At 45.1% G+C, this 25,759-nt stretch overlaps 11 protein-coding genes across 11 annotated transcripts; 4 read left to right on the forward strand and 7 right to left on the reverse strand.

Moving 5' to 3' along the window:
* Window positions 1-26: 26 nt before the first annotated feature.
* CCR75_004724 (uncharacterized protein) lies at window positions 27-1,264 on the forward strand. Its single transcript, XM_067962810.1, has 3 exons — window positions 27-80; window positions 150-461; window positions 553-1,264. Exons 2-3 carry the CDS (start codon window positions 152-154, stop codon window positions 1,068-1,070), a joined length of 828 nt encoding a protein of 275 aa, XP_067822598.1. The 5' UTR covers window positions 27-80; window positions 150-151; the 3' UTR covers window positions 1,071-1,264.
* Window positions 1,265-1,714: 450 nt separating this feature from the next.
* On the forward strand, window positions 1,715-5,409 carry CCR75_004723 (uncharacterized protein; the record flags this gene model as incomplete). Its single annotated transcript, XM_067962809.1, has 2 exons — window positions 1,715-2,364; window positions 2,441-5,409. 2 exons carry the CDS (start codon window positions 1,715-1,717, stop codon window positions 4,491-4,493), a joined length of 2,703 nt encoding a protein of 900 aa, XP_067822593.1. The 3' UTR covers window positions 4,494-5,409.
* A 401-nt stretch (window positions 5,410-5,810) lies between these two features.
* CCR75_004722 (uncharacterized protein) lies at window positions 5,811-6,968 on the forward strand (the record flags this gene model as incomplete). Its single annotated transcript, XM_067962808.1, has 1 exon — window positions 5,811-6,968. The coding sequence occupies one exon, from the start codon at window positions 5,811-5,813 to the stop codon at window positions 6,966-6,968; it is 1,158 nt and encodes a 385-aa protein (XP_067822592.1).
* A 232-nt stretch (window positions 6,969-7,200) lies between these two features.
* Window positions 7,201-8,727, reverse strand: CCR75_004721 (uncharacterized protein; the record flags this gene model as incomplete). Its single annotated transcript, XM_067962807.1, has 1 exon — window positions 7,201-8,727. The coding sequence occupies one exon, from the start codon at window positions 8,725-8,727 to the stop codon at window positions 7,201-7,203; it is 1,527 nt and encodes a 508-aa protein (XP_067822595.1).
* A 376-nt stretch (window positions 8,728-9,103) lies between these two features.
* CCR75_004720 (uncharacterized protein) lies at window positions 9,104-10,657 on the reverse strand (the record flags this gene model as incomplete). The annotated part of the gene is made up of 1 exon (XM_067962806.1): window positions 9,104-10,657. One exon carries the CDS (start codon window positions 10,655-10,657, stop codon window positions 9,104-9,106), a length of 1,554 nt encoding a protein of 517 aa, XP_067822594.1.
* Window positions 10,658-11,313: 656 nt separating this feature from the next.
* On the forward strand, window positions 11,314-12,294 carry CCR75_004719 (uncharacterized protein; the record flags this gene model as incomplete). Its single annotated transcript, XM_067962805.1, has 1 exon — window positions 11,314-12,294. One exon carries the CDS (start codon window positions 11,314-11,316, stop codon window positions 12,292-12,294), a length of 981 nt encoding a protein of 326 aa, XP_067823046.1.
* An 81-nt stretch (window positions 12,295-12,375) lies between these two features.
* CCR75_004718 (uncharacterized protein) lies at window positions 12,376-13,782 on the reverse strand (the record flags this gene model as incomplete). Its single annotated transcript, XM_067962804.1, has 1 exon — window positions 12,376-13,782. One exon carries the CDS (start codon window positions 13,780-13,782, stop codon window positions 12,376-12,378), a length of 1,407 nt encoding a protein of 468 aa, XP_067823047.1.
* A 114-nt stretch (window positions 13,783-13,896) lies between these two features.
* On the reverse strand, window positions 13,897-15,180 carry CCR75_004717 (uncharacterized protein; the record flags this gene model as incomplete). The annotated part of the gene is made up of 1 exon (XM_067962803.1): window positions 13,897-15,180. The coding sequence occupies one exon, from the start codon at window positions 15,178-15,180 to the stop codon at window positions 13,897-13,899; it is 1,284 nt and encodes a 427-aa protein (XP_067823048.1).
* A 197-nt stretch (window positions 15,181-15,377) lies between these two features.
* CCR75_004716 (uncharacterized protein) lies at window positions 15,378-16,967 on the reverse strand (the record flags this gene model as incomplete). The annotated part of the gene is made up of 1 exon (XM_067962802.1): window positions 15,378-16,967. One exon carries the CDS (start codon window positions 16,965-16,967, stop codon window positions 15,378-15,380), a length of 1,590 nt encoding a protein of 529 aa, XP_067823049.1.
* A 98-nt stretch (window positions 16,968-17,065) lies between these two features.
* CCR75_004715 (uncharacterized protein) lies at window positions 17,066-18,121 on the reverse strand (the record flags this gene model as incomplete). Its single annotated transcript, XM_067962801.1, has 1 exon — window positions 17,066-18,121. One exon carries the CDS (start codon window positions 18,119-18,121, stop codon window positions 17,066-17,068), a length of 1,056 nt encoding a protein of 351 aa, XP_067823050.1.
* Window positions 18,122-18,232: 111 nt separating this feature from the next.
* Window positions 18,233-21,888, reverse strand: CCR75_004714 (uncharacterized protein; the record flags this gene model as incomplete). The annotated part of the gene is made up of 2 exons (XM_067962800.1): window positions 18,233-21,708; window positions 21,777-21,888. The coding sequence occupies 2 exons, from the start codon at window positions 21,886-21,888 to the stop codon at window positions 18,233-18,235; spliced, it is 3,588 nt and encodes a 1,195-aa protein (XP_067823051.1).
* Window positions 21,889-25,759: the final 3,871 nt, after the last annotated feature.

Here is a 25,759-nt window from a genome sequence, read left to right on the forward strand (position 1 = left end):
TCTACGACAGGAGGATACTTAGCTGCGACGTTATTCGAGGGGCTGTTCCATCCATCAAGTCAAGAAAGGTAACATTCGCTGTAAGAAAGAAGGCTTTTGTGCACCTTAAGCGTTGTAAGAGCCCTTAGTTTTGCGTTGCAACTCGACAGAAATGACGTCACGGGACTTAGTAGGGCGCCCACTGGTGCCATTTTTTGACAGCGATAACAATCTCAATGACTCGCTTCAGCTGGGGAATGACGAGCGGGAAGAGATGGACATTGACGCTCGTGTGTGGGATAAAGAGCTGGGTTACTTTGTGTACCCGTCGGACCAAAAGGGATTAAAGCCAGTAAAATTGGCAAACCAAGATATAAAGACGGACGGTGGTAGCAAACTGCTGCTCACGCCTACCATGATGCTGTCCAGCAACGTGCCAGATCATTTAAATTCCATGGGGATGGAAAGTAATTCCTTACGAGGTATTTTTGCAAAATTGATTGTATTCCAGCTTCTATGTGTATCTGAATCCCGTCCCATAAAAGCTTAATTGTGCTGTAATTTTTGCTTTAGATGGTGTGCACAGCACATTAAATAAGCGAGGATTAAAGCCAAAAAGTCAGTCGAATTCGCGACGAAAAAACAATAAAGACGAGGAAGCATCTACAACACACGGAGTATCGTCAAAGAAGGTAAAAAGTAAAAATGGGAATCCAACCACTGGCAATAGCAGCACACAATCAAAACAAAAAGAACAGCTATCAGCTTCGGGAAAATGGGCTTGGTCAGCGTTCCAGTCGTCTCCTGATCCGGCGGAGCTGCCAATGCCACCATTTCTAATCAATGCCGAATGTACGAACAGTAACGCCAGCTGTCTCAATCTCGTTGCCAAGGCTCCAGCAGTCCCTCTACCACTAAATCCCCTATCTTCGAATCATGCAAGTGCACCAATTGCTTGTTCTCTCCCCAAAGGGCCACCTCAGTCTCTGCCGTCAAGACTAGCAGTGCCTCCAGACGTGGCAACAGCTGCTCCAATGTCCATTGAGGTATCAATGACCCAAGATTTGCGGAGAATGCTCAATATTGGATGATAACCACAAGTTTTCGAGTGGATGAGACGGTATCGTTGCAGTGTTGCGAAGGAAGCAGCGATTGACAATTGTGTATAATAATCGTCGTTGGAATGTAAGAAAATGACTCAGAAATGTGCCTCACTTTTAGTTGTATCCAATTTTACACCAATTTGTGTTGTGTAGCTTTTTTAAATTACCTTTTTTGCCTCGTATTACAATTCCTTTTTTTTTCCCTCGAGTCTCTTAAATGGGTTTTGTAATAAATGCGCGACAACGTGAGTTAGTGCATGTTGACTGTATGTAACGAATAAATAGAAGTAATAGCAACGGGGCTTGGTTCCGCTCCAAAGATAGTTTCGCATTTAACTAGGAATTGCCACAATAATCACTCTCTACGTAATAATTATACCCCACACCTGCCGAAAGCGTGACTCAACGGGATAACCATCGCGTAAAAGTCGTCCATGCAGTACATTCTAAAGCCTGCTCTCTAAGTGCGCAGTGCTGCTCTCCATCTGTTCGACTCCACAAGCTTTCCCCCAACCCACCTCGTTGCGATTGGCTCCTTGGTGTACCCCTGTACAGCAATAGCACGCGAGAGTCGTCCAGCTGAAGGCGTGTGGTGCTATTCCTAACACAAGAGTGCGCGCTGAACCATGACAATGGGGTCCCATTGCCGCCAGAACATTGAAGTCTTCCAGCTACGGCTACGCGAGACATTAAATGAGGGTGGAGACGACGACAGCGTCGGCACGATCGGTTTAAATGCGTTTAGTACGTCCGAGGACGCGACCGCCACGGCTCGAGAGCCCAAGTCCAGTCGGCTGCAGACTCCTATCAGTCAAAAGACAATTCCAACTGTGAATCCACGACTTCTTATCACTCTCCTCGAGACAAAGCAAAACGACCGCGTTCAACAGAATCATGCTAACGACAGTGCCATGGAATTTGTCGAAACAAGTCAAGTGAACGAAGAAGACATTGACGGTCGAGAACCGCATGAAAAGCGTCGACCTTGTTTACTCGCATCGAAATCAGGAGATGACGGCAGCACACGGACAATGCGCTGTAGCCTCGACGCCGCTGAAGCGCCATTAATTATCACAACCGCGGATACAAGCTCCGCGACGAATACTCAAGTACCACTTGATGAACCATTTCAATCGATTGAGTTGTCGGACGAGCCTGTAAGTACAAACGTGACGCTCCAATCCAAACCGACAGTGGATCGATCAAAGCGTGCGTCGTCAGAGCTTATGGAGAGCGTGTGTGAGTCTAGACAAGTAGTTCTCGTTACCCGTCCAAGCCAGCGGTACGCGTCAATTGTGCTATTTTTAAAAAAAAAGGATCTCAAGTCAGAGGATTCATTGCGTGACTTGTTGTTTTAGGGACATTGAAATGTGGACAGAACGCGCGACAAGTACCATGGTCAAGTCCACAGGAAGCAGTGCTCGACCTTTGCCAAGCCAAGCACAGAGACTCTGTCAAAGTCGACGATGGGTGCTGGAATACAAGCCGGTTGTACGTCACTCGGGATGGCTCATGAAACGCGGTCACGGGCTCCGAAATTTCAAGCGTCGACTCTTTTGTATTGTTGATAATGAATTGATTTACCACGATGCTCATGACGCGACGGAAGTGCGTGGTCGACTTGATTTGACACGAAAGAGTACGGTTCAGTGTATGCTACATAGTGGCTTTAAATTTGCCCAAGGGAGCTACACAATGGTTTTGTATGCGTTGGACAATCACGACCGTGACGTTTGGATTCGAAAACTACAGGAACATAATGTGCACGTGCTTCCTCAAGGCGCGAAGACGGCAAAATTGAAAAAACAGCATAGTGACAATGCGGATAAAGGCGAATTAATCCTTGTTTCGGGATGGTTACGAAAGCGTGGTCGAATGGTAAAATCTACCAAACGTCGGTGGTTTGAGCTCTCGAATACGACGCTTTCGTACTTTGCTCACCCTCAAAGCGGCTCTCGGAAAGGCTCGATTGATGTCTCGCAAGCTCGTGTGTCGCCTGTTGATACGCTTAAAACAGGTGAACGACATAGTTTTCAAATCTGTACACCGACTCGCATCTTGTCGTTGCATGCAGATAGTCAAGAAGAGCGGTCGCTCTGGCTTGCTGCTCTCGCTTCGGTTGGTGCAAGTCACGGTCCTACCAATGCCATAAGCGCAACAGCTCTGGATGTTCACGAATTTGCCATTCCGTTGAGAGCTTCGGACATTGGTCGGTTGTGCAAGTGTGGTGCGTTAAGTCAAGGGGGGGAAGCCATTGATGGTGTCTGTCGACGCTGTATGTCTTCTTTTATTTCCAATACTGACGATGAAATGGTGGACGTGGCACGCGAAGTGCAGCTGCTCTTGGCATCTCCTTACTCGCCAGAAGGCTCGACGTCTGCTGCTTTTTTAAAGGAACACGCGAATCATCCCGTAGCTAACACGACAGTGCGAAAGTTTATGAATGGATTGTCCAATTATCTGCTTCATACGCGTTTGAAAGAACTTCAGCTATTGGCAGGCATTGCACAACCACCGAGTGGCTCGACGAGCGAAACAGAAGACGAAGAAGTCAAGGACATTATGAAACGCACCACGTCGTCGACGCGCAATCACGACAATGAATTGATTAGCGAAATGACGGATCAGATTCAGACAATTGTGCACGAACAGGTCGAAGAGCGGATCTTGTTTCCGTTATATCGCGCCATTTTAACAAATGTCCGAGCCCAGACACGAGAAGATGCCAAGGTTTTGAAAGGCAAGATTGAAATTCTACGCAGTAAATCGCAAGCATTCTTTGGGATTGGACCAGGTAGTGAATCGTCGTCTCGATGGTTTTCGGCGTGTGTCAAGTTGCGCGAAGTGGATAAAGTGAGTTTGCCCTACATGAAACGGGATCAAATGTTAACGGCGTGCAAAGAGATTTACGCGATTTTTCATACCGAACACCCAACCGAAGCACCCATGAGTGCCGATGCATTTATTCCGGCGTTTATTTACGTGCTTATTCACTCCCATTTGCGCGATCCAGTTGCATTGAAGGAATTGATTACTTATTTTGATTCCGGTGGTCTGCATGGGGAAATTGCTTACTTTGTGACGTGTCTTGAAATTGCGCTTGAATACATTCGATCGCTCTTGACGGCGTGTACCGTGGTCCTGTCTTCAAAGCGAAGACTTGGCATTGAGTTTGCAAAACACCCAGAATCGGACGTGGTGATTGTCCGTCGATTGGTGTCGGGAGAACAGGCTCAACAGAGTGGAGCCATTACCGTTGGCGATGTCTTGGTCGCTGTGAATGGACTTCCCGTCTACGATATGGAGCTCGCGGATGTGGCGAAACTCTGGCGTGGTGTGGATGGAGAGGCCGAGTTTTGTTTCTTACCCATGAACGAGTACCAGCGAAAGTATGGTTGTTGTGCTAGGTAGCCATTAGAAAAAAAGACCGTTTGCACGAATGTGCCATCCTTATCTGGCACTCTTGGGAACGAGGGAATGCATTTTTGTGATGTATCTGTAGAAATAAAAAAAGTGGTTTGTTATGAAAACCATTAATCTCCACTCAAATTTTGGTAAAATCCGACATGATTGGCCAATTTCCAAGAGAGACTTGAAAAATTTGTAAATATTAATTTTGTTGCCCGGAACATCGATGTTGCCCCTCCACTGGCTTGGCTATGCGAGGTGTTGAAGAAGCGAGTGCGCATAAATCTTTAATCGGGGATGGTGTGGATTGTTTTCCGCGATGTTTTGGTTTAAACGTCAATATTCTCGAATGTCATGCAGTTCCCATTGCTGCTTAAGAGATCTACGCGGTCTAAGAGGTTTCCGACTAGTAATTGTGCCTTTATTGCTTCCAGTTTAGCATAATATTACGATTTATAGAGGATTTAAAAAAAGAGTTAGCAAAGCTGGTAATTACGGAGCAGCGAATATGGCCGGCTCCCTGAAGACGGCTATCAGACGCTCGCGCTTTAAAAGTTCGACTGGTTTTCTAGCTCACTATGAATTTTGAATGGACAATTGGCTAAAAAAATGCTTTAAGCGCCGATTTGTCGCTGACTCTTGGCGGTAAATTACAGCTTGCTATATTACTTCAGGCCGCTTAGCAGATGTCTTTTCAAGTCTTACCTGGGCTTGCCGACCATGTCGTTCTACAAAAATATCGCCACGTTGACGATTTCGATATACATATTGATTATGCCACGATGCAGCTGTGTTACGAGGTATCGGTGGCATGCGATATTCTGCCGAATGTACCTATGCCTGGTGTGACCCTATAATGCGCTGATTGACTTAGGTTTTAGAATAAAAATGTTCTTGTGAGTGAAATATTACGGCTAAGTTACAGAATAGAATATTCTTGAGTTATGAACGAACCGTGTTTAATTTATTAAGAAAAGTCACAAACGAGCGAACGCGATGCTATCCTTTTACCTACCTAGGCAAAGGTTAGTACAATGCACGCATAGAATTAACCAATCATATAAAACCGAGGGGATTTTTATCAAAACCTGAAGGGTCCTTAATTGAAAAATCGGTCTATGTGCGGTTTTTATTAAATTTTTCACACGTCCGAGGCAAATCAGCTTGTAAAGTCCGAAGAAATCAGCTGGTGAGGCTGGGGAGGCTTCAAGGCCCTGTCCTCTACCTGATTGATGTTCTCGTACCGCAAGAGGCACAAGGTGTCGACGTTGCACATGATAAATCGTCATTATCGAAAGGACCTCAACGTGTATAGTTATCATGAAAAGTGTCAAGAGCATGTGGCCAATACGAATCGGTCGCTCGAGAAGCTTAGGCAATCATCATGTCAATGGCCAAGAAGGTGGTCCATCCAAAAGACTTGAAAACATTGAAAGACCCCATTTTATTGTCGAGAAGAGCGTCACGCCTCAAACACCGACAACTGATACCGAACTTCATTGGACTTTGAACGAGCATGAAGCTGAGCTTGATGACATGAATCCATTAAAGTCGCCAACGTCTTCAGCATCTCTCACGGTCTCAAATTCGTCTTTGTTGGACTCGATGGCCCCAACTTTACCAATTACCGTGAATACTTGTCATTCTGCTTCGTCCCAATATGTTGATTCCCCTCGAATGTTTTCGTTTCCACCTCCCATGTCCATGCCATGGAGGGCCTTACGCTCCGTTTCCGATGCCACCTCGAGTTCAAGTTCGTCGTCTTTGTTTGCTTCGGTGAATCTCATGACGACGTTTTATCCTCGTGAAGCGGCGGAGAATGCGACGAACAATATCCACAACATGTGCACTCGACCTCGACATGGGGTGCCTCGTTATACGACATGTGGCAGCCCGTACGGTGAATTGATTGTTGTTGACATATTGGAAGCGCGAGACCTTGCCATTGAGAGTACTAGTGCCCCTTTCTTTGGTGTCACAATGCAGCTCGGTAGCATGAGTCGAAAGTCGAATTCTACTGCTCGAAGCAGCTCGATTGTGAATGAACGCTTTGTCTTCTGGGTGCCGTCGACTCCTTCAATTGACCGGCGTACACTTGATATTTTCGTCCACAGTGGCGACGAACGGGATCTTGGGGAGGTGCATTTTAGTCTTGCCATGCCCGTGAATGAAACTTTTGACGATTGGTTTCCCCTCGTGTGTCGAGCGGATGGGCTTAAACATGGCACGTTGAAAGTGGCCATGCGACGGTTGGTTTTAACGTCGTTGCCAATGGTCAAGGCCGCGAAAACGTTAGACGAACAAACGAGTTGTTTATCTTTACGTGATTGCAAAGCCTACGGTGCACTTCTTCCGGAATTACAGAGTACCTTTCCTCGTAGCGAACTCGAGACATTGTCGTTTCCAAAGGAACAGAATATCAGTAGCAAAATTGTGCGCTTGATCGGCTATCAAGATGTCCAGCGAACTGTGTTTTAATAAGCACGAGGAGATTGGGACGAATTACTTTTTGTAGCTTTGTTTTGTTTTGTAGTTTTAACGAGAAAAAGGAGGGTTTTAGACAAGTTTTTAAAAAAACGTACGATATCCAAAACGTCGGTCTTTATATTACCATGCAGTTTTCGGCCTTATGAGCTCAGTGACTGCACTATATATCGGTTTTTTCTTTAGATACCAGAACTTTGCATAGGCAGAATCTCTTGTATGTTCCTCAGAACAAACGCTTTTCGTACGTGTGGAGTGAGTGGACATTTCCTTCACGCTGAGCTGCAGGCGTACGCAACTCGAAGCGAAGGTCACCGGCGTATAAAGACGCGTGCACTGTTTCGAGACTCAGTTGGCCTAAATCCTGCAAACCGTGCTTAATGCCCTGTTGCAAGTACGGCACGTACTTCATTAGTGAGCCTTTATCGACAACGGCTCCACTCACGCCTTGAGCAACCCTGACAGCAGCGTGGGTCGCAAAGTAGCGCTTCGAGGAGCCCGCCGTCATCGCTTCGATAGAGCCCATGCCACGGTATTTTTTAAGGCGAACACCGTCTTGGAAAAAGTATTGACCCGGAGACTCTTCGGTACCGGCAAAGAGCGAGCCACACATGACGGCCGAAGCCCCGACTGTGAGGGCCTTGACAATGTGACCCGAGCTGGCAATTCCACCATCAGCAATCACGGGGACGCCAAATTGACGCGCGTACCGTGCAGTATTAAACACAGTGCTGGCCTGGGCACGACCGACGGCGCACACTTCCTGTGTGGTACAAATAGAGCCCACTCCCATGCCGACTTTCAAGCCATCGGCCCCCGCATCAATGAGTCGCTTGCATTGCATGCGCGTGACCACATTTCCACCAATCACATCAACCTGAGGATACGTGGTTTTAATCCACCGAATCAGATCAACTTGAAACGTCGAATCTCCTTGAGACGAGTCAATGACGATAAGATTGACACCTGCTTTGACGAGCTCGGCGCAGCGATCGCGGTCGTTCGGGCGTGTACCGATTGCTGCACCAACGAGTAATTGCTGGTTGGCGTCCATGGACGCGTGCGGAAAATCACGGCTTTTCACCAAGTCGCGACGCGAAATGAGCGAGACAAATTCACCATTGGTATTGATGATCGGTAGCTTGCCTTTCTTGCTCTCGCGTAGAATACTGTTGGCTTCTTTTAACGAAACGCCTTCAGGAGCAGTCACTAGATCTTTTGACATGACTTCCTTGAGCTTTGTTTTGCGGTCTTCGATAAAGTCAATATCCCGATTGCTGACAATACCGACGAGCACACTGCCGACTTTGCCGGAAAGAGTAATGGGAATCCCAGCAAAACCAAACTCTGCTTTGATACGGTCTACGTCTTCTAGAGTGTTTTCGGGGGAGAGACACTTGGGGTTCGAAATGAAACCATTTTTAAACTTCTTGACGAGATTCACTTCCTTGACCTGCTCCTCGATTGTCATATTGTAATGAATAATACCAATACCACCATGTAAGGCCATGCCAATGGCCATTGCGTGCTCAGTTACAGTGTCCATGGGCGACGATACGAGTGGCAAGTGCAATGAAATGTTGCGCGAGACTTTGGTTTCGAGATTCACGGCGTCAACACCGAAACTTATGTGGCCAGGCATGAGAATAAGATCATCGTACGTGTATCCTTGGCCCTTGTTGTTTTTAACGAAAATATCAAGAGCGGTGCAGCCATCGAGAAGCTCGCGATCGGAGAGGACGGAGGAGGCCATGCTAATGAACAGTTGCAGAATGCCGAAGACCAATGGTTTGAAGGAGGGCGCATAATATTAAGAACAGCCAATCAAGACGCTTGTTAGAAATAAAAAAATGCCCGCTGCACAAAAATGTAAAATTAACGATTGTCACAATATTTTAAAAGCCGAGGTTTTTTAGCTTTCTTTCCGTTTACCCGGTCTAGCAAGTCTCACTATGGAATGTTTGCACTTAATAAATACGATGGCGCATACAATGCGAGAAACCCTGAAGATGTGTGTGACACGTAAGGTATACTCGGACTCGGTAGTGTAAATTTTCTATACGTATATCGGATTAAACGGTACTGTACGGTAAAATGAAGAAAGCAGCGTGCGTACATATTAGTATTTTTCAAAAGTATCGAATCGTTCCTCCGTTAAATAACCATTTCTGTAACGCGTTGCGACGGACAAGTAAAACACCTGGATTCGTTTCGTGCATTGTTGGCAAAAGAAGTGGACGACTCGATTTAGTGAGTAACTTGACAATTTCGTGCCGTAGTACTGGCTTCATAAAAGTCTGGCTGTGCTTGCCTATGCCTGTAATAATACGAACATCCTGTAGCACGGCACCTTTTGCAAACGCGTGCGTGAGTTCGTCAAATGCAAAAACAACGGCACACTTTGCCATGCCACGTGAAAACCTATGCAAATCAAGCTCACATCCATTTTTACGTCGCCAAAATGTCTCGTGAAGCAGCTTTGCGTCCAATACACGCTGAAATATCTGTCGTGCAGGGGTATAGAGATGATATTTATCAAGCGTATCAATCAACGTCGACGCATGGTTAACGTTCTTGAGTTGCATCGTACGAAGCAACTTTAGCACATTTGCCAATTTTTGCTTAAGTTGACACGGCAAATTTTGTGAATTCGTAAAAGAAGGGAAACAAATCGAACGACTTGGCTCTTTCGCATCTGCTTTCTCTCCTTGCATGTGAAGTGCTCGGATTACTATCGAGCAAGATAATGCATTAAATACACTTGTTGTTGATTCCATGTCTACCATCGTCTGAAACAAATCCAATACACGAGCCCACTCGCCCTCTTTTTCAAGCTCTCGCATGTACGTCGCAAACGTAAAATCATCAGGAGAAGCTCGCTCAGAATTCTGCATCCGATGGAAAATCGTTGTTGCAAGTGACACATTTACCGCTTGATCGTGCTGTTGTTGCTTTGTTTCATTCCTAACGTCTCCACTGCGTATGGCAGCAAGCAAGAATTGATTAAATAGCGCCGTTTTTCCTTTTGTATCCAGCCAGTTGCCATCCAATTGGTTATAAATATCCATCACACGTTGATTGTCACCAACTTGCAAAAAAGCTTGGCATATATCAGTAAGCGCACGACCATCTGTCCAAATGTCCACAAATTTGGCCATTACAAACTCCACTGTCTTTTGCAAAACATGTCTTTGTTGTGCTTTTGCAGCAATTACCATCACTCTTCGAAACGCAACAAGCGAAGGTGAGATCCCTAATTGGTGCATTTGCGTCATTGCCGCGTGAGTATTGCGCCAATCACCTTGCGATTGGAAGACCGCCAACAGAGGATCGTAGCTTTTTGATTGGTCAAAATGACTGCTTTTTCGAAATCGGGCACAAAGTTGCGGCATCATGGCCAACGCCCGGTCTGCATGGCCCTTGCCCGCCCAGGAATAACAAACTTGAAAATGAGACTCAAAAGTTGCCACAAGGCCATGCTTTTCACCTTGGCAAATGGCATCACTTGCCTCTCGAACGCGATCGTGCTGGAGACACACGCGGATGACGTGGTCGATATCCTCAGTCACAAGCGACGTACTCTTGTCCTTGACCTGGCGTTGAAAATTCGCCACAAGTGGCCGCCAGTCATTAGAGGAAACCCCGAACATGCGTCGCTGCAATGGCGCTAGCCATTGTTGCATGATTTTACGATATTGTCCTAAAAATAGCACACTATTCTGTTTGATAGGGGATAAGCAAATGGCTACATCGACAGGGGCGATCGCATTAAATCTTTTCTATTGTCAATGTGCGCCAAATTTGGCGAGTTTGGAGTCTTGTGGGGCTCCTCTCCACATATAGATATCTCTTTTACTTAACAGGAATAACCGTTCGTTCCGTTGTAGTTAAGTCACTTCCTATCGACAGCCACAATTTACGCCCTTTCATCCATTGTCAACACAAATGTTAAAAGTCAAATGTTTCTTTCACTGGACACGATGCAAAAAAAAGGAGTCAGGTCGCTAGGGAAATGCCTCCAAGTGCCAAGTTGTCCGGAAAAGCTATAAATATTCAAAGGATTTAAAAAGCACGAATTAAAATAACTTTACTAGAACCACTGGCAGTGGCACTGCGCTTTTCTGCCTCGAATCCAGAACCTTTTCGATACTTTGCGTACGACAAGTAGCATCCCGTGTCCTCCATCTTTCTCTATAAATAGTGTCGGTTCCTTTGCCTCAAGTCCAGTTGATGGCTTACGAAAAAGGACAATGACGCACGTCGCAGTCTTCTTCGTCACTGGTACTTTTCCTCCCTTTTGTCCTGAAATTAGGCGCTCCAGTGTTAGTTTTAATTCCGTATGAGGTCGAGCGACACGTCTTGTGCGTCAAAGTCGCCCAAGCGCTCGACGGTGTCGACCATTTGTTCACAAGACGAAGGACTACGGTCTTCGCTCTTTTCATTTAACTCGTACGATTTTGAGAATCCACAGTGCGACGTTCGAACGTCGAAAACGATCCCAACGTTACTAAGGCAATGTAGTGTCTCCGCTCGCAATTTGCTCTCGCGGAGCCATTCGATCGATGCTCAAACGAGTTCACAACGGCTTCACTACGGTCTTGCAACGTCTTTGAAAGCACGAAAGCGACAAACGTCTTTGAAATACAAAGTCGAGCCCCAATTGCATTCGATAAGCGTACGAGATAGCAGAGAAAATTTGCTTCTCTTACGGGACGACGCGGAATATTCCGACTATTTCGTGGCCCATGTCACAAACGCGCTCGACCGTCAGCATGACGGGGTCGTGTTTTATGAGATCGAAGTGCATTTAAGTAAACAACAATGGCGCGTAAATCATCGGTTTTCCGAATTTCGAGTCCTTCGCAAGCAACTTTTACAACTCCTAAGTCAACGCCACCGTCGTCAAGAGTTCCGATGCCCCATTTGCGAGAATGTATTGGCTTCCATTATTGAAAGTCCTTTTCCGTCTCGACGCATATGGAAGTCGCCTTGTGTCTCAAGTGCGTCGAGAAGGACAAGAGATGCTACGATGATTAATGACCGCAAAGTGCGATTGCAAGCGTTTGTAAGATGGTGTCTTTTTACAGTGAGAAGTCTGCGTCAACATGTTCGCATTCGAGCCGACAGGATGGGGTGTGAACTTACCGTTGTATTGCAATGTATTGAAGAATTTTTTAGTGTCACTTTTGCACGTTATTTAGAATTTCTAGTGGAACGAGGCATTGTCGACCAAGTGGCCGAATCCTCTCTCTATGGGCGTTCACACCGCTTTAACCGAGCCATGTCGGATGGCTTCCCACGAACAGGAGACGCATACTGAAAATTTAGCAATATGGGGACCTTTTTGATCACCGTATTGTATGCATAACAATTATTGCACTCATTTTTCATGGAAAACATGTTAAGTATAACTCGAAAAGAAATCGCGTAAGGGAGCTAATCGATCATATCGAAATTTATGTGCCGAAAAGTGGATCGACGTGGAGCCATTTGACGTCGTTGGTGGCACTTGATCAATCTTGTACATTAAGGGTACAATCTTTAGCTGTAGATTCGGGTCATTGGTAAACTCGGTTCGGTCCATCCATTCCGTGTACGAATCCGTCACTTCGACGCGATAGATCCGAGCATTTTTAGGAGCATACGAAAAGAATGCGAATTCAACTGGTAATTCCGAATACCGGCAGTATGGACACCACGGACGTTTGTTGTTTGGAAAACGACCCGAAACCATTAGAACGAATGTCGGCACTGGGTGGTTTTCGTTTTCAAATTGCGTCATGGTGTCTACATAGGCGTCATACCCGCGAATGGTAATCAATTGCTTGTGCTGGATTGCATTGGCGGGAAACAAGAGCTTTCGTTCATCCGTCGTTTGAAAGAGATAGCTTAAGAATGGTTCGTCGTATAACGATGTTTGGACAAGCATGCCAGATGTCCGATTCTTCTGACCTTCCCATTTTAGGATTGAAGGTACGCTTTTAATTTTTAAATTAAAATTATTGTAAAAGGCATTTTGATGGGTCCAATACTTTTCGGATCCAGCATAGATTGTTACGAGTCGATTACGACGTGAAGAGTGGGAAAAAATATTGTAGACGTGCTTTTTGCTTTGACGACACTCTTCCGACCAATCGTGCGCTTGAAAGAGGGCATCACTACATACGAAAAACAAATAGAGCGATTCGCTGGCATTAAACTGATAGGCGTTTAAGAACTCGAGTGTCGCGGTGTATCCAGAAATGGTCTCGTTTCGTAAAGAAGAGAACTGTTCCCTTCGAGTGAATGTGGCAGGAATCGCAGTTATTGGATTGGAAAGCGATTGAATTGGAGCTGCTTGTGGCTGAAAATTAGCTTGATTCTTCGATGTGTTTGTAATTCTTTCCGCTTCTTGTACTGACAAAGTTGCATTTTTTTCTAAAGTTGACGAATGTATGAAATTCTTTGATACTCGAAGTGATTTTATTGGAACTGAAGTTATTGCGACTGGAAGAATAGGTGGCGAAGACGTAGCAATTACGGCTTTTATTGGAAGTTGGTGCGTATGTTCTTTCCGTTGGCGCTGTATTGTATTCGTATCATCGAGGAGTAAATCGTCAGGATGGATTTGAATCGAATGCCTTGATTTTCGTAGATTATTGAACGTCATCGACGCGTCTAGCGTCGCAAAATTACCAAAACGCCAGTACAAAAGAAACAACAAGTACACGATAAAGAAAGCGCCACCAAGGAGGGTCCAGATGCTCGTCAATTTACGTCGGGAAACGCCATAGCGACGTCGACGCGGTCGATACCGAGACACTTCCATTAGTAACTCGACTCTTTTACAATTTTAGTCAATGAAAAAATGAGTATAAAAAAATACACGCAACATTTTGAATAACAAACAATTACAATAAAAAACATTTGTGTTTTTATACATTTAGCTCTGAAAAATGCTTCGCATGGCTTCTGGGTGATCAAAACGCTCAATCACACGATTTAAACTCACCGTGTGCGCCAATGTATCTACCGTGGCTCGAAACATCCACGGCACGCCTCGCAACGATACTGTTGTATCGGATTTCCACTCATTCGTAGGATTCTTCCAAATCGCGTACGAGTTGGTGGTTTCGACTTTCACAAGTCGTGATCCTGGTGGTGCAAATGCATAAAACGCATACTCGACCGAGATCTCCGAGTACCGACAATACGGACACCAATACCGGTTATTACCTTGTAAGCGGCCCGAGATGAAAAAGAAAAACAATTCTCCTTTTGGAATCGTAATTAATACATTTCGTTCAGTTGCAATGGCTTGAATGTATTCCCGATAGTGGGCATGTCCTTGAAGTACGACAATTTCTTTTGATGCAATCATTTCGGGACGAAGCAATAAATCTGGACGATCCGTGGTTTTAAACAAATACCGCACCAATGGTTCGTATAAAATCGTTTCTTCCAGCATCATATTCGATGTTGCACGTTTTGCATGAGGTCGGCCACCATGCCATTCCATAAGCGCTGGAATCATCTTGACTTTTAAATCCCCATCGTTATAAAACGCATTCGAAGACGACCAATCAATTTGCGTCCCTGCGTAAATCGTAACCAATCGATTTGGTGCCGAAGACTTGGCAAACACGTTGTAAACTACCGTCGAGGCATCGACGCAAATCTTTCGCCACGTTGTTTCCTGTCCATGTTCATTACCGCATACAAAAAACAAAAAAAGCCGCTCATTGGAAGTTACAGGGATACTGTAATTCGCGAGATACTTTATTGCCGCAGCGTAACCAAAGACAATATCGTGACGATTAGGAACCGAAAATGGGAATTGAGAAATTGGGTTTTTTAAATCTGCGATTGATAACGAATTTGATGTTTCTTGTTTTTTCGGGGACCTTAAAAATGGTCCTACAGTCGATTCAGATGGCTGATTGGCCGTATTTGCCACTTTCATGGCAACTGGCGCGGGTTTCTCGGCAACAACGACGGAGGGTTTGATTTTATCCGAAGTTTTTATCGCTACTGGCTTGATTAAAGAGCGCTGAATAACGACGGTATCTCTCTCGGCGGTGATGACGTTCGTGCGCATATCGACGACAACTGTGGAGGACCATATCCATACTTGAAAATGGATCATGTAGTATAGAGCGGCAATGCCTACGGCTACAATAAGCCATCGCTGGGGCCGAGAGATGCTAGGTTGACCTTTTGACAACATTGTTCGTCTTCTAAAGGTGCCACGTACATATTCGATACAAGAACAAGGTGCAATTTTGACTGCGTTTTATATTTAGGTTATTAAATTTAGATAATCGAGCACCTAAAGAAAGGTTATCAGAATTACGTCTGCACTTAATTGGGTAGCCTCGAGCTTCCCTGCAAAACTTTATTAAAAAATCCATGCGACCTTCTTTTTTAATTCTTAGTCTTTACAACGAAAGTCGAATCTTGAAAAAGTTCTTGCAAATCCTCATGCACGTAAAATTTCTTCTTCACACGCTCAAATGTAAGCAATTGACCCTTTTGGCTTGGATAAATGCGATAGAACCACGGAACGCCTTTCATTGCGAGCTGAGGGTCCACTTTAAATGGATTCTCTGGATCGTGCCACTCACTTTGTCTGTCAAACGTTTCAACTAGGACCAACTTTGCATGAGGTGGTGCAAACGCGTAAAACGCATATTCCACGGGCAATTCAGCCTGTCGACACCATGGACACCAAAGGCGATTATTGTGTGGTAATCGCCCTGAGATCATCATTATATAAAGTGGATACATTGTTGCCTTCATAACGTAACCTTTCGTAAACGCTCGAAACGACGCGTAACCCTCCAGTGTAACAATCTCCTTCGTCGCGACTTCTGACTTCCTGAAGATACTGTCTTGAGCATTAAGGGTACGAAAAAGATAGCGCACAATCGGGTCAAACAAGATCGAAGTATCCACTAGAACCCCCCACGTCGAACGCAACGCGCCAGGGGTACCCCCATCCCAACGCAGAATTGTAGGTAGAGCCTTAAGACGAAGATCTTTGTCTTCCATAAAAGCGTTTGTATGATTCCAATCACAATACGGGCCTGCATAGATCGTGACAAGACGATTGGTTGACGGCGATTTGGCAAAGATCGCATAGACTTTTTCACGAGCAATCCGGCAATTGGGATTCCAATCGTTAATACTACCATTTCTATTGCTGCATGTAAAGAAGAGAAATACCTCAATAGATGAATTCACAGGCTTTGTGTACGATGCAAGATACGCTAACGTAGCATTGTAACCAATGACTTTGTCATGTCGTTCCTCGAATGTCAATTGATTGATTCGTGTGGATACAAGTCGTGACATATCAAAGTGTCTTGACTTCAGTAAAGGAATAAATGGTAAGGTTTGATTCACAATAGTATTCGCAAAGCTACGTCTCGCATCAGGAACCTGAGTATTTAGCTGCATTCGTTTTTCGTCAGCCATCGGTAACTTCTTTGCGTCCGTGTACAAGTGATACGTGGTATTGTTAATTGTCTTTGGACTCAAAGTTGTAACTGCAGTAGTATCCATTCTTTTCAAATTCAAACGTGAAAAACTTATCAATTTGCTTTTATTCTTCTCCATAGAATCCTCCAATGCACTCCTTTTGGCAGTACTTGATCCATTCTCGACTGGATTCTCCATCAGCAACCCTTTTAATGAATGATTCAAACGACTTCTAAAGACTTTCTTATCTCCCAAAGGCGCTTCTATCTCCGTGGCTATACGATCAAGTGCGTTTATATCATACGTCGTATCCTCGTCCACAATCATCTGCGCTGAATTTAAAAGCTGCGTTCTTTCATCGTTAATTGCTTCCTCGATTAATTTCTCCTCGGCTATAGCACGAAAGGAACGTACCCACATGGTCGTTTGAACCATAAATACACCGTAAAATAACACAAGCGTTGTAATCGCGATTGCCCATACATGTCGACGTACCCACAGACATGGGTTACGACCGCGACGTCGATTTTGCATGGTTAAAATGGACGTACCCAATTTAACTGCAATGGACCCATTTCTAGTTAAAAAAAACTGCAACGATAGACTTTTTTTTTGTTACTATTATACCGGTATCAACCCGAATGGGGCCGAATAAACCGTGGTTTATTCTTTAAAAACGTCTGTAGTTTCTTCGTCTCCGAGTAATCTGGCAAAAATTGATGCACAATGACCTTATTTGCAGGGACGTCCTTCTTGACAAACCCAAGAAAGGGGACACTTTGTATCGACGCGACTTTTTCCTGAAATTCCGGTTGCTTAAACGGATTAATTTTCTTTTTCCACTTGCTAAACGACGGTGCTACGACCACGCGTACCAGTACCGCTTTGTCAGGTGCCGTGTAATTAAAATGATGCATCACCACAACATCTGCGCGATCACAATACGGACACCATAGACGTCCATTAAAGTCGTGGTATCCAGACACAAAATACAAGAACAGCGGGTAGCTATTATCGTACGTGCTAACGTAATTAATCACGTCTCTCGGTGTATCCATCGTCAGTACCTTGTTCCGATTCGGTTTACCAGCTAATGGCTTATTCACTCGAAACACGTAATCAAGCAAATTTGGGTCGGTACAAAATTCTTCTGTCAATAAAGTCGACGAGTTGCCACCGCCATCATACCGCAAAAGAGTCGGTATATGATCGAGATAGAACAGCTGGTTCTGGCGAAAGTCATTCATATAATTCGCCCAATACGAATGCGAACCTACGCGAATTTCAACAAGTCGCGAACCGCGTGGCGCACGATTAAATGCGTCCATGACGGGCTTTTTCGCGCGTTCACAGTCTGGACACCAGTATTGTCCGTCCTCGTTCGCGTCACTCATGACTAGAATATACAATGGACCTTGCGTCTCGACGTCGTATTCACTGATAAACTTGTGGCCAGCTTCGAAACCCTGGAGGTGAAGCACCGAGTGGCCTAGTACGCGATTGCGCACCACGCCGCGTTCGTCTGAGTCCTCGGACGTTTTTGCCGAATGTAGCGTGATACTTATTGACACGAATTGGTACATGTATATCATGGAAAAAACGATTGTCACGGCAAAAGCCAGTTGCATCAAGCGCACGGGGCTCAGCTTCGTACCAAGCGAGCCCTTGCGTTCCTCCTTTTCTACCATCAAGTCTCTCTTTGAATACTGACGCGATTTATTGCTCAACGAATAATAACCGACGAGTATTGTTTAAATCGGTATTTTTGCTTAGCAAATGGGTATTTCTATTCAGAAGCACTATTGCAACTTCACTGCTATTTGCATCCCGATGATGGCGCTGGCGTAGACAAAGCAGATGGTTAAAAGAGCAAGCTGTTCCGCTTCGCGCAATTTGATTGGCGAACGAGAGAAGCAAAACTCGTTGGCAACTGAACCGTACAACATTCCTTCCGTATAGCACTGGATCCAGTGGGTCCAGAACCGCCCCGCATATGAGCTCAGAACGTCAAGAATTGCGGCTAAAACCACGCATTGCCATTGAAGACGAACAAGCTCATTGCGCATGCGTTTTGAATGCCGCACAGCTCGAGGGAATGCTCCAGGTACGGCAAGCCACGTACATACGCATGTATACACAAATTTGAGTCCCAAGGCATAGAGAAGTGGCAGCCCATTCGACCCTTTGGCAAGTACATAGAGCAACAAATACGGCCAGATTGCAAAGTCGTCGAGATAGTCACTCCAACGATTCGCAGTAGGATTTCTATGCGTCTCAATTGACGTATTAATTCCATTAGCACTGCGTATATTTGCCGTGTCAGTCTGCACATGGCTACATTGTGTCGCGGAAGTGTGAACTAAAGCCCTTTTCCGGCAACTGTCACTCCCGCGAGGTACTTTCGAATTCATCGACAACATCGTTGGCAAATTCTGTTGCGCTTGCTCGTAAAAAAACCTGTCCACAATGGGTCGTAACCATGTATAAAACCCACTTGGGTCGTTATGCATGCGGCGAATGTATTCATTTGGTTGCAAATTCGTTTGCTCCATTTCAATCTTTTCCGCTTCTTTTCGAATCAAATAGAGCAAAATCCCAGCCATTTTCTTAATTCCATAATTCAGCATGGGTTTTGGAATCGCACACTTGGGATCAATATTCGCAACAATACACGTACGAGCTTGCATGCGTGAAAGGGGCTCAATCATTGCTCGAAAGCCTTTGATTTCCATGCGTCCAGCATTCCATCCTTGCAAAATCGGCACGGCCACAGTGCTAGTAATCGCCACTTGGTCCACCGAGCCTCCAAGTAAGAGGAAACAACCATGTTCATAGACACCATTGATTCCAAACGCGTGAAGAATCGTATCGCGCTGCAAAAACGGAGACGAAATGGATAAATACGCCGCGAGTTCGACGTGTCCCATTTCCTGCAATAACACCGAGTGCGTGCAAAACGGGGCCCATTTACTATAGAGATCCACTTCACGAATGACGGCAATGGTACTAAACACATCCACCTTATCCACAAAACCTTCGAGTTTAATCCAAACGGACCCGTCAGGATCCGGTTTCCACGACGTCGTGACGCCAAACATTGTTTGACCGAAGTTCCATTCATCGTCTTGATTCAATTCGTGAAATTCCATTAATGCTTTCACGCCCAAGTCCCGTCGTGCTTTAATATGATCAATTAATTCTTCATGCGCACACATCGAGTCTTTTACACGCTGGTAAACCGTTGCGTTCAAAAGAGGGGTTGTATCACTCTTCATGTCTGTGAAAAACACTTCCAATCGATCAAGTAAGAGCGCTGCTGAAAAGAGTCGCTCGGTCTTTTTCAATTGCAATACTTGTAGCCAGACCCATTCGAGATTCGTAAGTGTGACTTGAATCGACGAAAAATCGATTAATTCAGTCTCGTTGACCTTGAATCGATCCGTGTTTACTTTCGACGACTGAAGCTCGACAAAGGAAGTCGTTTGGCTCGAAAGGTTCGCATTGTTATCTCGTCGTTTTTTTCGAAACAGTCTTGTCAAGTGCCGCGAAATCCGAGATCTTTTTTTCATCGGTTGTTGTTTGCTTCGACCACTAATGGTTATCCCAGCTTTAAACGTGACGACGGACATGTCACGACTGCGTAATAAACAAAGAATCTCCTGAAATGGCAAATTGAACACCACAACGTCGTTGATTTCGTAGATCACGGAACCAGCAGGAACAAACACTTGCTCGGTTTCAATGTGTGGTACGAATACTCGACTACTACCATTTCCACGCTCGTTTACCGACGCCGCTGGAGCAAAGAAATCGTATTTTAAGACTGCACTCACGACGCCATTGTTATCAAGCGGACAAAGTGCTTTAATCAACGTTTTGGAATCTTGAGAAAGGAGGCATCGCAAGACATTTGGAGGTTCTTGAAAGCGACGAGATTCGAAAGAAACGTCACGACTTGGATGCGTAAAACCCAACGTTAAGGGTCGATTCGCGCGTTGAATCTCACTCAAGATATCGGTAAAGTAAAAGTCTCGAACCGAGACCCCATTAATTGAAGTCACGAGGATTCCTGGAACAATGCGCTTGTTCCACGTTGCAGCAGCTTCACTATCTTTTTCACAGTCCACCACGAAAACTTGATTCGAGAATAAATCCGTTTCCAAGTGGAGTCCAATCTTTTGCTTTTGAAAATGCACGACAAAATCATCATTTACAGACGTCACGGCTTCGACTTTAAGGAGTGGCACTGTCTGAGCCGATGTGACGGAGCTTGTGTAAGAAAACGCGGTGGATGAAGGCATGACAAAAGGTGAATAAAAGCTAGTCGCCGAGGAAGAAGCTCGACAAGAACCTTCCTGAATACTATCGTCAGTAGATCTAGACGATGATATAACAGGCACTTCTTCGTTCGAGACGGCAACAGTCGTACGAGAAATCTCGTCCGTCTTATAGTTAGTACTAGGTTGATCCATTTCTCGTCGCATCCCTTTCGACTTGCTATTAATAAAGCGTGGATTGAACGACGGGCTTTGAGGTCGCGGGCTTGTCCGCGTGGGGTTTCGTACCTCCGATGTAGTAATACCGCACAACGGACTGACACTTTCCAAAGAAGACGCTGTACTGCGGTGACGGACGACCTCGGAAGGAATTTTCGAGGTTGCGCTGTTGTCAAGGGTTTTAATAAAGTCAGCGTACCCGTTACACGCTTTGCGTAACCCCGTCATAAACGATGGTAGCATTGTATGCAGTAGCAAATTGATGCCATAATTTGGAATACTAAAATTTGTATCGTCTTCGTACTCCAGATGAAAGTCACACGTATTTCTGGAACTCGCGAGATTACGTATACACAAACGGAGGGTACACGTCTCAACGCGCACAATGTTCCTAGTCGCTGGAGCGTCGGCATGATGAGCAGCTTGATATAAGACCACAAAGGTATTTTCAATGGGGTAAAATTTCACGCGACGGCGGTAGACATAGTCCCGATTCGCGAGAGGCCACGGTAATTTTAGTGCACAATACATCACGTCGCTCACATGTTGATGCTCGATTACGTGAATCTGATGCACATTCTTATCCCACAACGTGCGGTACCGTACATCCAAAAGTGTATTAAACAGAGTATCCGCTGAAAAAGGTAACCACCCTTTGGTATAGTATACGGGTAGACTTGACCCATTTTGGGTTGGTCGAAAGACTTCTACGTCTTTTTCCGAATAAATAGGTTCCTCCAAATGAGCCCAAACAGCATTTTCACCCAAATCCACGGCATCTAGAGCCAAAAAAAAAACACAGTCGGAACATCGAACGAAGTATAAATATCCTTCTGGACAGTCGTACCGTCCATTTCAGCGTCGCTAAACTCAGGGTCAGAGCTCCGGTGCTTAAGCGACGGACGCTTGCCCTTTACCGCCACGCATGGCGCAGCTTTCGGGGTTTCAAACGAGCTCATGAGAAGCGTGGATTTGCGTGTGACCTCTGAAGCGACAGTAGGACATTTACTTTTTATTAGCAAAGGCCTTTAAGGGACAAGGTCGCACTAATTTTTTAAAATGGTAAAATGGAAAGTCGGAAACACCGCAGTTTCAATAGACTTCGAGTGCGACAGTTGCGCGGCAGATTAAACATATCTTTACATTAGCGGAAACGTGTATGGTAACAGCGCCTAAATAAGGAGTTTCGTTTCAAATAAAAATGACTGCTTCCTGCTGCTACCACTCTGTGCACATAATTCCACTAAGAACGTAGTGTGTCGAATCTTTACAAAAGCAATACACCATGGGAATTGTTATGGTAGTCGTTACGCACTTCGCGCATGCAACAAAAGACTTGTATAATGTCCAAAAAATTGGTTGTAGTAAGATGGTTCCGGCAATGCAAAGAAATTGCCTTTGTGCTTTCATTAGTGTTGTAAAGCATGGCTGTGACTTCGCTTTGAGACCATGTAAGAACGTTCAGAACCACATTTTCATTGGATCATGTCCGTTACAGCGAGCCAAGTCGTCTATTGCATCGCACCCCTTCCTGTATCCTCTGTATACTGGCATTAAACTGCTGAAATTGCAGATGTAACTATTTTTCGAATTTTTTTTTCACATTTGTCTTTCAGAACGAATTTGTCAAAGCGAAGCATGATGGTGGAGCCGACACTTTCTTTTCTAAAGCCATGATCAAGGAACATCTTTCGCGATCGATGACTAAATAGTAATAATTAAACAGGCACCCAAAGCTGAAGTTAAATAACTCATTTGACATAGCAAACGTAGAGGCCACAACGCGGTGATGCTATAACTACATGGTTCCGTGTAACAATTAGTTTAATATGCTAGTCGTCATAGTAAGATTCTGTGATGTTTCGATGCTGTTACATAAAATTAACACTAAAAGGTTGTTAATTAATATATCATCTAAAAGGAAGAGAATATTTGGAAATATTACTTTACATGGTGATATTCTAAAACGTTATCCATTGGTAGATATAGACCATCATGTCTACTTTCTCCGCGGTCCAGTCAGCGCAGGACGCGCGCAAAGAGAGAGACAGATAAGACTTTTGTCATGTTTTGTATTAGTATATAGTTAAGTTAGAGGTAACAGATAAAAAGAAGAGATACTTAATCATATTAATACAGTTTTCATTTAACCCTCTTTTAAGCTACTTGTCTTTAAAAGAAGTCTTCCTCTGCACGTACTAGTGTACGTGAAATAACGTAAGGCACCACTCGTAACTGAAGCAGTGCGAAGTGGGCTTATACTGAAGCAATACAAGTCGTAGTGCCCCGTTACACCTGGAAGCCCTTTGTAACACTTTGTAGTCCTTCCAAGGACCACATTTCCTCCATCAAACATAGACATATTAGATGATAGTGGGAATACGCATCACGTTTCCCCTGAAAGCTACTCCTTTCTTAGTGACATAGAAAGAGTGCGGTCGAACGAATGAGTTTGACCGTAGGAAACGATGCAATCTTGGCAATGCTGTCCAATTTGGACAGAGATGCCCTCCATTTAGCCATCGCCAAGTTCATACAACATGAACTTGACGAGGCGAAAGAGAAGATAGCCTTGCTTAATCAGCAAGACTCTCAACAGGCAGAACTGTTGAGGTTACAACAGGTGCAGACCCCTGTACCTGGAATGACGCACACGCGTCGTCCGGAAAGCTTAAAAATTGACATCTCTAAGTATAGGAAGTCGAAGAAGACTCCCTTTTAAACGGTTCGTCGAGTTGGACGATGCCATAAGGGCTCGTCACATCTTCGACGAGCAAATGCAAGTCGCATTTGCTCAATCAAATTTGGCAGCTCGTATTAAAACTTGAACACTAGGCCTTAAGATGCGCGATCGATATGTCTTTGGGTCGCTAGAATTTTTGAAGCCCGACTCAAACAGACATTTGAACCACCTAGGTCTGAGTTGAGAGCTCGATCAGAGTCTCAAACTCAAGCAAGGCAAGCGTGATGTTCACGGTGCCCAGCACATACGACTCTTAGCGAGTTGTACCCAGTTCATGTTGATTACGGTGTTTATGCAAGGTCTTACGGATGGTCTCGTGAAGACCCACGTGTTTCGCTTGGAACTGGTTACGCTTGAAGAAGCAGTATCCGTTGTGGAACAGGAAGACTTTAGCTTCAAACAGGCTCAAGCTAGTTCTTCATCGTATCGTCCTCCAAGGCGACAGGATCTTGGAGGTCCAGAATCTATGGACCTCTCTTATGTCGAAATCGATAAACCTCGCTTTTCGAACAATAAGCGATTGCAAAAATGCAATCGCTGCCAAAAATTAGGACACTACGCTCATGAGTGTAGTGCTCCACGCCCAGCACCGAAAGGTACTGAGCGTAATTTTAGACTGTATGCAAAAAAGGGCAACGGTCGCGGATCCGACGTTGTCGCGAAATCGCAACAACGAGGCGGACTGCCAAAAAACGGTCCGGGTCAGTAGGGGAGCAACGCCCTTCTGATCCAGCAACCTCAAGAGAATTTGCAAACCTCGTGACTAAAGTTGCTCCAAACACACAGTCATTATGTGTCTCTGCACCTGGTGATGAGGTATCCTTCATCACCTTGAAGTTGAATGTGACAAATGATTTGTCACTCAGAGCCCTAGTGGACTGCGGAGCGTCGAATAACTTTATTCGTCGCCAGTCACTAGAGGGTCGTAGGCTCAAATATGTTGAGCGCGACATCCCTCCAACGAGGATGACGGTGCGTCTAGCGACAGGCGCATCGATAACAGTAATGAATCGCGTAGTGAAATTTCACTACACGTCAAGAGATTTACAGTATGATGATGGTTGCATCGTACTAGATTTGGATTACAAATTTGATGTCATCCTAGGTTTACCTTGGCTCAGAGAATACGAGCCAAGGATCAGCTGGCAGCATCGATCCGTTTAGATGCCTGCCACTTGTTCATCAGATGGCCATCTGATGAACGTCTTGGAGCGTCCACAAGCGTGTGGATGTGATACGAGTGAGTGCAATGGCCTCAATTGTGGTACGGTCGTTAGTACGACTGCACAAGATCACAGTGAGATTACTAATCACACTGTGGAGTCAGCTGCCGGCGGCTGTGCGAATGCACAGGCAGCGCCGAAGGTCCACTACTCGAATAAGTTGAGTGGATTTAGTCATGAATGTACGCCTAGCGGGCGGCATTCAAGGAAGATACCGGTTGTCAAAAAGGGGCACCACGACGATCCTAGGTCGAGTAGAGAGTCGTCCGTGGAGGACTCGACTGTGATAGCACAATCACACTCGGAAGACGTTGAGGGAATAAGTCCCACGTTCTTGAGGAGAAAGCTGCTCAAATAGTAAATGCTGGAGTGACTAGCCTTCAGTATCCCGAGGGATTAATCCCTCGGCAGCCTGTGGATAAATCCCAGGAAGAATTCGAGACATTGAATAAGTGGTTAATGATGGATCAAGAGTAGGCGCTTATACTCTGGGTATGTCTAAGAGTACAATCTTCTCGTTTATGGATCTGATGGATCGATTTTATCAGATCCTCATGCGTGAACGGGACATCCCGTAAATACAGTAAGCACTCCTAGTGGGATGCTCTGGGAATGGATAGTAATGTCACAGGGGCTTAGTAACGCCCTTGCAATATTCAACAGATGCGTAACGGATCTGTTGAGACCGGTGCGAGAATTCGCACCGAGTTATTTCGACGATGTATTCGTCCATAGCCGGGCTATAGACGGAAAGACGGAAGTGGAAGTTCATAAAACTCACGTTCGTCAGTTCTTACAATTATGCGAAAGCATAAGTTGTACGCAAATCTCAAGAAGTGAATATTCGCTGCAAGCGAAATACCA

This window comes from Bremia lactucae, linkage group LG1, assembly GCF_004359215.1.
Source record: "Bremia lactucae strain SF5 linkage group LG1, whole genome shotgun sequence".
Taxonomy (NCBI): Eukaryota; Oomycota; class Peronosporomycetes; order Peronosporales; family Peronosporaceae; genus Bremia; species Bremia lactucae.

Coding starts and splice junctions, on each gene's coding strand:
- CCR75_004724 (XM_067962810.1), top strand. CDS start 152: ATGACGTCACGGGACTTAGTAGGGCGCCCACTGGTGCCATTTTTTGAC. Junction 462..552: donor GGAAAGTAATTCCTTACGAG/GTATTTTTGCAA, acceptor TTTTTGCTTTAG/ATGGTGTGCACAGCACATTA.